The 10,364-nt window shown below is 38.5% G+C and overlaps 1 protein-coding gene across 1 annotated transcript in view; it reads right to left on the bottom strand.

Annotated features, from left to right (window-relative positions):
• RNF145 (ring finger protein 145) overlaps window positions 1-10,364 on the bottom strand; it is a 36,323-nt gene that overhangs the window by 22,297 nt on the left and 3,662 nt on the right. The window contains exon 2 of the mRNA XM_009702315.1: window positions 2,142-2,250. Coding sequence (XP_009700617.1) covers window positions 2,142-2,250 — 109 coding nt within the window. The remainder of the gene's footprint in view (window positions 1-2,141; window positions 2,251-10,364) is intronic.

The raw sequence follows: 10,364 nt of genomic DNA, 5'->3' as shown, positions 1-10,364 counted from the left end.
GAACCGCAAGCTATTTCTGGGGTGGAAAAAAAGCACTGAAAGCTGAAGTCTTTCAATAGCTCAGAATTTCCAGGACACTGCAGAGTCACAAGTGCCAGATGATTCTGGTCTTGTTCTATAATTTGCATTAACCAAACTGGCCTCAATTTGAGACCTCTTCATCTGTCTTAAATAGCATCCCAACTGGTAGTGCATGCGAGCAATTCAATGGAAGTTTTCAGCTCTAAGCAGAATTGTTAACAACAAAACCACTCAGGAACAGTTTGCACATGTGACTGCTGTGTATCTTGTTATGATCAGTCTGCTAAACAGAAACGTCAGTTGGAATTGGATAGCTTTGGCAAGAAAAGGAATAGCTCCACTAACATTATGTTTGTGTGTTACTTTTTACTATTTTCAACATGAAAACTAATGGGATTCAAAAATTCTTTTGAAAAGCTAATGCAAGTGTCACTCCCCACATTATACAAAGGCTGCTGCTGAGAACCCCCTGTACAGCGCTTCCTTCCAAATCAAGTCAGTCTTATGTCTAGGGAATAGGTAAGCTCACTCAGAAGTGTTAGCAACTACATTTGCTTTGCAAAATACCTAGGGAATACTGCTGGACTATTTGAATCCAAGACATCTTTTAATTAAATGTATTTTTTTGTGCCAGTTGATGCAAGATTTAATTAAGTCTTTATTAACTCACTCCAGAAGCATCAAATAGATAAAGTTTAGTACCAATACGCCAAGTAGTCCAAGCAATAGTTATCTAACATGTTTCAATGAAGCCCATAAAGTTTCAAATCAGAAGAAGTCACAATTCACATTACATAAACACACAAACAAAAAAGGTATTAAAATGAAACACAGTGCTATCCCTTAATGTATCAAGCAAAATCTGTATCATCTCCCTTTCTTTTAAAAAATTTAAAGATCCAGAATGGCATAAAGTTCTCTAGTTGTAAATGTTCTGGACCAAAGCCCTGCATGTGATGGGTATTTGTTACTAGCTTTATTTTTATTTCAGCACAAGTTATTAAATAATGTTTAGGTTGCTTTTCCTAAGAAGTAAGCCTTCAACCCTATAAGAAACACCCACAAACTGTATCTATAAAAACTCAGGACTCCCCTGAGGATGATAAAAAACCCTCCTTCCTTCCTACCCAGGCAATAAGAGGCCATAATTCATTCCTCTCTTGCACCCTCATCCATTCAGGAAATCATTAACTGCAGCTCTGACAGCCACAACAGCGACACGTCAAGTTGCCACAAAACGTTCATTAACACTTGCCTGAACTGCAACATACCCAGTAAGAGATATTCCAGCAAATGCTTTGGAACAACAATTTTGATGCAGAAATAACAAACCTATCATTTCACTTAAATCAATCAGAAGCACATTTTTAAATGTTTCCCATCAGCAGGCACTAAAATAAGTCAGGCTCAAGTCCGTATTTTCAAAACTTCCCATGTACAGCCATTAATGTGACGGCACTCTCTTTGGTTCCAATTAAACATCCTGTCAGAATGAGAGTTTACATTGGCTCTCAACAGATTTAGCTGGAGCCAAACAAACAAAAATGGCTGACTTTGTCTTGTCTGACTCACAAGTTCTCTAGCCTCTTGCTCTGCATTTTAGATCCAAAACACCTGTCTTTTGTAAAACATGTTACACAAAGATGAATTTAAGAATAAATTCCACTATTACTTTACCTTTACCATCTTCCACATCACTATTTGCTTTCTCATCCTAGGTGCCAGGAAACTGAAAGTAACATCCTGTCTACTTTGTAAAATCCTCCAGTGTCGAAAGCATGTTAGTCGAGCCATTGAGTAACTCCAATTACTACGTCAGAGGCCACATTTAGTCTTGTGGCAAGTGCTTTCTCTCCTCAGATTAGTGGACATTACACTCCACAGAAAAGTAGCTCGAAATTCCTTTTAAGTTAGTGAAAATACACCAGGACTACTTGACTGCATATTTAATTCTGTAACCTTTATCAAGACAAAGAACAGCAAGATGTATTTAGGTGTCTGGCATGGAAAAAAGGTCCCAACAAAACCAGATCTACCCAATTTATATAAGATATTAACAAAATACCATTATTTTTCTAATTCCCAAGCCAAGCTAACAAAATTAATCCATTTATTCTTACCTGGAAATTTGGTGCCCAGCGTAAAGCAGCAGTGCAGTCAGAAAGTACAGGTAAAGCTGAACCAGGTGTTGCCTCGGTAAAGTTAGGAGCACAACACTTAAAATATAACCTGTAACAAAAAGTAGAGGTTGCAATTTCAAAAAAATATTATCTAATCCCAAATTTCTTAAAATATGAATTAACACTCAAGTTACTCAGATCTCTTTAACCACATTTGATCTTATTTGGTTTTAAAATTCATGTACCTACATTTTCCTCTCATCAAAACACAAAGCACACAAAAAACCTGCCACTTTCTCTTTTTTTTTTCCCCCACAATGAACAGAAATAATCTTACAGAAGCTAGTAGAGTTATATCTAGATGTCAAGAAGTGGACTTGATCCGCAGTATTTTAACAAGACTTAATTAACATAACCTATGTAAGAAAGAGAAAACAGGCCCGGGTCTCCCTCTTCTTTCAGTGTAGCAGGGAAAAAAGCCTATCCATCCTACAAGCTCAGTCAACTGATGTAAAAAAATCCTTTTCTTCAAGCAAAGGACACACACAACACTTTTCCACGCTGATCAGCGTTAAACACTTTAATTCTTCCACTGTATCTTCATGGTGTAAAGACACTTTGCACGTCCATAATTTGAGATGGGGACACAGGCTGTTCTCCATACTAGTAATATTAAAGCACATTCAAGCTATCAGTGTTGCATAAATCAAGGACAAGACTTGGCACTCAAGGCAATCAAAGATAAGCCTAGGATTTGTAGGCATTTACACCAGCAGTTCCTTCACTTCTTGTTAGCATTTACTAAGACTGTAATAAGGCCCGATGCAGATAAAGCTCTACTCTTCAAGACCATAGCCTGGCTGCTCAGCAGCCTCTCCAAAAACCAGAACTCTGACTTTTTTTTCATACCTGCTCTCATTAGAGTAGTTAAATAAAGCGGTACTTTGAAGTCCACTTCACAACTGGGTGGTACATGTCCATCCGCTTCTCTTCACCAGACAGATTGCAGGCAAAAAACCCAGCACATGGTGCCCTTAATAATCTTTATTTCTGAGCTCTCCATCACAATGCAGTGCACTCATGCTCTTTCTGAAGGTCAGCTTAAGTGCCTGGCACTGAAATTCATTTAGGGGAGAAAAACCAGCAACAGCTAACAACTTCCCTGCAGCTAAGAACAAAACGCTATATAGAGGAACTTATCCTGACACTTACAGCTATACTAGTCAGGTTATATTTAAATTTTCATCCATCTATTCAGAAACACTAAGCACAGCGTTTTTAACTGAATTAATTTATATTTTGAGCTTTTCAAAAATACTTAAGAAAATAACATAACTCTAGATTAAGCACTTGTAAGTAGTGGGACAACGAGCTACTATAAAACAGCTTGGGAACACAGTATGTTCCAACATTTGAAAAAGATACAATTTCAGAGTCAGTCAGTATTTACGTAGAAGTATTTCTTAATATCTACTACTTAATATCTGCCACCTTCAATAAGCCATCTCTGTAAAATTCTACCAATAGTTAGGTCTTCAAGAAGGTAACTCGCAACATGCTCCTAGAAAAGGCATCAGGACCCACAGGATGCCAAAGATCAATTCAGATACAACAGATGATAGGAGTGATGATAGACAGACAGAGCCTATTTACTTACCTCTTTAAAAATACAAATATACAATTTATGTATTTAATTTTTCAAGTACTTTCATAAAGTGTATGTGACAAGTTGCACATTTGTCTGAGGATATGCCCTTTCAAAAGCTGATTGAAATGAAGTATCATATGAGTGACCATCACTAGTTTCTGTACAGTATCCATTTGATCATTTACAAAAGTGATCCAAGGGCTAGAGTAGCTCTCCTGTGAGGAAAGGTTGAGAGAGCTGGGGTTGTTCAGCCTGGAGAAAAGAAGGCTCCAAGGAGACCTTATTGCAGCCTTTCAATACTTAAAGGAGGCTTATAAGAAAGATGGGGACAGACTTTTTAATAGGGCCAGTCACAACAGGACAAGGGGTAATGGTTTTAAACTAAAAGAGGGTAGATTCAGACTAGATATAAGAAAGAAATTTTTTATGATAACGGTGGTGAAACACTGGAACAGGTTGTCCAGAGAGGCTGTAGATACCCCATCCCTGGAAACATTAAAGGTCAGGTTGCACGGGCCTCTGTGTGACCCAATCGAGTTGAAGATATCCCTCCTCATTGCAGGAGGGTTGGACTAGATGACCCTTAAAGGTCCCTTCCAACCCAAAGCATTCTGTGACTCTATGATTTTTATTTTGAGCTTTTTAAAGGGGCCTGAAACAAAGCACTACAACAGTTTCCTTGTAGCAACTGTTTTACACAGAATAACATATTTCTAGTTAATACAACACAGCAGATGTTCTACATCATCAGTTTTCTTAGCAAACACCTGTATTTTATGGAATTCATCTTCTCTGTTCAGCACCTTTCTTCTACCAAATACACAAATGACAAGAGCAGAATCTCCATGAAGACACTTAACTACTCCGCACCACACCGCAGCATCACGAGCCAGCTCCAGCAGCTCTCACATCATCTGCAGACATTCTTAACACCCTGTCTCTGCTGTATTCATCACCTTCCCTTGATTGCTTAGTTAGTGACAATTTTCTCTGTGGAACAACCTATGTGGCACAACCATGTATCATTCCAGCGCTTGAGCTGAATCTCTCTAAACCTATCCTTCTCACTGTAGTCTGTGACTCACCTTCAGGTGGAGAACTAAATGGAGTTTATTATGTAGTCTTTTACTCCTCTATTACTCTATAAATAGTTTAAGAATACCTGTTTACTGTATCTGCATTTAAGCTCTGCCATCTTCTTTACCTTATTCTATCACATGAAAGTCTGCTCCTTGGCAACACGATGATGTACTTGAGTGGTGCTAGGATAATTTCTGTAAAAGGAAGACATTTTAGAGGGCAGTAACTGCACTCCAACACAGCCATGCTACACAGGAGTATTTTAGAAGTGACTGAAGTTTATTCTTCTCTACATGATCACAACTTTAACTAAAATATATCAGGATATATTGAAGGAGTGAAAAAAAAGTCTAAATACAAATCAAAAGATGAAAAGACTACTGTCACATCTGTGACTTCTAAACAGAGGGCTTCCATATCACACAGATGTTTGTAACACTGCACAGGGAAGCAGCACAAGACAGCCAAGGTTACTGCAGAAGCTTGAGCAATGAACTCCACTGCTCACGAATTTGCGACTGAATTTAAATGTTCACTGTGAAGCAGCCGTTCGCTCTAATTGTTAGATTTTGAAGAGGGGGAGAGTGAGCGACATTTAAAGTAGTTCCCTTTCACTCTTATTTACAATTCCATCTTGTGACTTGATAAGAGAGAGATTTCAACACAATTCGTACTGCAATATTTGCATTTTGCTGCAGAGGCCCTATTCTCAAAGTGGTACCAACCTCATTTTTATTGACAATGTCTCTGCCAAAAAAAAAAATTATTTACCAAACCGTCTCATTGCAGAAGAAAAGGAAGACAAGCTCAAATTCAGACATACTAGCAGTAATTTTATATTCCCTTTGTTCTCACCTGGACATATGATGTGATTAGTATATGCATACACAACATTGTACTTCAAATTAAAAGGACCAGGAAATGAAATTTCTCACAGTAGCTTTCTCATCTAAATCATTACATTCTGTTTTCATTTGCACCTCCTCTGTCAGAAGAAAACATGATGTTGAAAATATGTATCTCTTTGGAGAGATTCTCCACACACAAGGATTTACAGTCTGAGAAACAGTCATCTTACTGTGTAACGTTTAGACATGGGTCAACAGTAACTAATGCCCGCTTCCATCCAAAGTTTTTTAAGCTTTACATCTGCAATGAGCACTCCCCTCCCTCGATTTAGGCCGCACATGCTATTTGCACTCTTGGGACTTGGTGTCTTGTCCCTTTTAACTCGCCAAGTACATTTCTGTCTAAGTGTAAGCAGCAGGCTCAGTGAAGCCCAATTCCTGCCCCAGTAAAGAAACCGCTTTAACGCATGTTAAAAAAAAAAAAATATAAAGACAAGAGAGAAGAAACTCTTTCCTGAATACAGTCATAGTGCCCCAGCGCTACGCCACCAAGAAACAGAATTACACCCTTAGGCTTACAGCTATAAGGAGCACTATAGAAGACACATTCTGCCAATCTTACAAATACACAGACTCCCACTCAGTACCTATTCAGAAGCACAAGGAAGCAGAGAACTTCCACTGCCTCTCGTGCAAGACGGTACAGATTTAGGCGCCAGTGGAGAAAATAAACTGTGAAAACAATAATAAGCAGAAACGCTAAGTTAAACATTGCTAGACAAGAACACATGTATTAACTAGCTCATGACCTCATTTACAACTTGTTGATTCAGCTAGATGAAAACCTCTCACTGTGCAATGCTCATTGTTACAGTAAGCAGCAGCTCACAGACTGCCTTTCAGCAATCTCTCTCTATTTGTGTACCACCAAGGTGTTTCCCAGCTTCTCTCACCCCATATTACCTCTTTACCAACTCAGGTGTCTGAGTTTTATTGACATGCTGCATGTAACGGAGGCTTCTGAACCATGACCAAAGTTGCAACCTATCCTCTTTATGAAACATTTTAGTGCTCCTTTGCATGATTACAGATCCCTTGTGTCCACATTATTACTCAAAATTTCCTGCAGGTTTAGTCTAAAAATAAGAACTTTGCACATGAAAGGGTTTGTAACATTTCTTAATTAAACCACACCATCTCTTGGAGTGCCACAAAGTAATAGCACAATTGGTTGGATTCTACCAGGAAATTAATTTGGGGGGCCCTAACTTCCCACTCACCCATATCCCATGAGGGTAAAGGGTCCATCTTACAGTGACTTGCACGGCAACTTGTGGTGAAGCAGCAAGTTGTGAGCCACAGAATACCATCAAAACTCTCGTCTCTCCTGACTCAACGCAGGATCAGTGCACTACTGAATTAGCAATTTCATTTCAGCCCAACCCCTGACTGTCCTCATTTCAGTTTATTCAGACAACTACCTGGCCACAACGTGAAAGTACCAATAACACAGGACAGACTTCTGAAAGACCGTATTTGATCTGACAGAAGTATAATAACAACAATTGGCACCTTTATTGTCAGTGTGTCTAATTCTCAGGGTAACCAGTCACCAGACTGGTTACACAACAATTTACACAGAGATTTAATAAACTGTCTATGTCTAAATCACCCATCTCAGGAGTGGATGATTTTTAAGAGATATACTTTAGAGTTCACAGTAATTAAAGACATGATGCAGAAGTATTCTGTGGACTTCACTGGAGGCTAGTTCAAGCCCAGAAGGAACTCCAACAGCCATTTATTTTTAAGTCACATACAAGGAGAGGCAAAAAGCTCTTGTACATCCTCAATTCATATTAAGCATCCTTTGAAGGATAACTTAGACAAATGGGGTCTTCTGAATTGACTGGGACAGCTATGCTGTCTTCCTGAGAGTGAGACTAGTCTTTCATCTGCTCTGTTACAAAAGGCAATGTCGTACAGAACCTCTGCCACCACGCAGAATGACCTCTCCTGCGTCAGAGATGGCTCCAACACACAGCTCATGCAAAATTCACTCCACTGAAATCAACCAGGAAGCCAAGTCATTCAGAGAACATTTAATGCCAAAATCCCTATCAGTCTCAAGCAGCTGATGTACCAGTACTACCACCACAAAGGGTAGCTTTCATCTAGCCTGTCTCACCACTGCTAACTGAATACCTGTTCAAGGCAGCATAAGCGCAGTAGGCTTTAAGATGTATTGCATTTTTGGAGAGTGATGTTTTTGTGTAGGAAGGCCAAGGCATACCTCTTCCTCACCTTCTTACTCAGCCAGAGCTATCCGAACAAATGTTATTCGCTCCAAGAAGTTCCGTACTTTGAACTAATGCGGCAAATATTTTGCCCTTCAGAAAATGTTGAAAAATTAGTTATAATCTGAGAAAGCACGTATCTAGACATACTTGCACACAAGTAAATTAGTATTTACTCAGTCATGGCACAGTGCAACTATAAACAGAGATCAGAAATCCTGTTATCAACATCTGCATATCTCAGTGAAAATAATGCCAACAAAACAATTTACTCATTACTGGGGTACTGCCATCAGTTTCAGCAGCTGTTTCTTGAATTTTTAAATGCATAACAGACTAGGCACTCTAAGCACAAACAATCCAAGAACTGAGTTCCTCACAAAGATTTCCAGTATTATCTGAACAAGTAAAACGGACTTTTGATTCTAGTTCTGCCATATGACTCAGAGGCTGTTTCTATAATACAGCATATCTAACGATCAGAATTCTGGGACTAATTACAACCATGGAAAACTTGAAGAGTACTGGAAAAGAACATAGAAGTGGAACTGTAAAAATATAAACAGTCACAATGTATTCTAAATTATGAACACAAATTGCCATGTTCTCATGAGACTGGTACTCAGAGTCCATCGAACCTCAAAATTTTAAGCATCTCCTTTCAAGCAAGCTGCTATTGGCTTTTTTTTTTTTAATAAAAAGCGATGTACATTGCCAAAAAAGAAAAAAAAAAAGACACCAGCTTTATACAGGAAAGTTACCTGAAAGTATCCATATGCTAATAAAGCTGCTCTAGTAAAAGCCTACAACACTAAGGAAGCAGTATAGGAATCGGCAGTCTCTAGAGTTGGAAAGAGAAAAAAGGGTATACTGTATTTTGAGCACGGCATACTCTCTACCCTCTTCTGTGTCTACCAATTGCAGCATATAATGCGTTTTATCCAAGAAGAGAATATAAAGACACAGAAAGTAATTTTTTTAAGAAATAAAGACCAAGTCCATGTCATAAAATTGTATTTGGTTGAAAACAGCTACAGTTTAACATAGTAACACTCAGAAAATAGTTCTACTACCCATTTATCTAAATGCTGCTGGCAGGAGGGAGACACAAGACATGAGACAGCAAACCCAGAGATGCTGAATCTGAGCAGCACCTCATCTTTGTATGCATTAACTGCGTTTACACATTTAGTCATGCATCCTCTTCTCACAATTTTGGGAAATCTGTTCCTGGAATGAACCAATCACTTCTTTCATCTCACACTGAAGTCCACATGGCACTTCTTACTGTGTTTGTATCAGAGTACTGTCTATATCTTCCCTCTTAAGAGAAAAGGCACCACAAAAAAATCAATCCAAATAAAAGATTTCTAATTAATGCACAAGAGCTCAAAGAAAAGTGGGCAGACCAAAGTAGAGAGCAATCAGCAAACACAGAATTGCCGTAAGTTCAGAAGGTTTCTCCTCTCTCAAGCCGCCTTTTCAAAGGCAGCATTCATAACAAGTAGTTCACACCTAGCAAGGGATGTGACCAAGCGATTAAGATATTAACCGCACTGTTCAAGAAACTGTGATTACAAACAGGGTTGTGAAAGATGACACACCATCCACTTATTTCAAGTATTTAAATAGCTTCCTTACTTTTTTCCCTCTAAGAATTTCTTTTTTGTAACGACAAAAAATACAGTTCAAGATAGAAAACTGCTGTTATTTTTATTCTTAGGTAGGAAAACACTATGTATTTAGTGCAATTCTGTGCCTCTAGCGTGACAGTGACTTAAATTCCAAGTCTGACTATGATTACAAGTTAAGCTCATGACTCTTCTCTTCCCATCTAGCTCGGAGTATTTACCAGTTAGCACAAATAGTATTGCTTTGCCCTTCATAGGAGGAAGTTATGCGGTTTCAACTGTTTCCACCTTCTTCATCAAAAATATGAAAAAACAAGTAACTGTCTTCTCAGAGCTACTCTACAGTGCAGAAGAAAACACCGAAGTCTGGCAGTAGCAGAGTGTGCTAGTCTACTCTATGTAGAGGTTTGAGATAAAAGTCATTTTACTTAGCACAGATCTTTCCTGAAGGAGAGGTTACTTTAAATTTATACAACATTATTTTAATGAAATATTAATGAAAACACACTATACCTATAACAGATGTGGACAAAAAAGTTCATTTGCTTTCTAAGCTTCTTTCCTCCCAGATTCCTCTACCTGGTAACAGACAGCATATCGACTGTCAGAATTCTAACTGGTAACAGAGCACACTGCACACAAATTTATCAGATGTTGCTCTTCAGCCAGACTGTCTGGATACATTACCAAAAAAAATAAATAGGACAACTTGAGAGTAT

Source organism: Cariama cristata, unplaced genomic scaffold (genome assembly GCF_000690535.1).
Source record: "Cariama cristata isolate BGI_N322 unplaced genomic scaffold, ASM69053v1 scaffold1136, whole genome shotgun sequence".
In the NCBI taxonomy this organism is placed as follows: Eukaryota; Metazoa; Chordata; class Aves; order Cariamiformes; family Cariamidae; genus Cariama; species Cariama cristata.
Note: the sequence above shows the minus strand (reverse complement) of the source record. Positions and strands in the feature narration are given on the sequence as shown.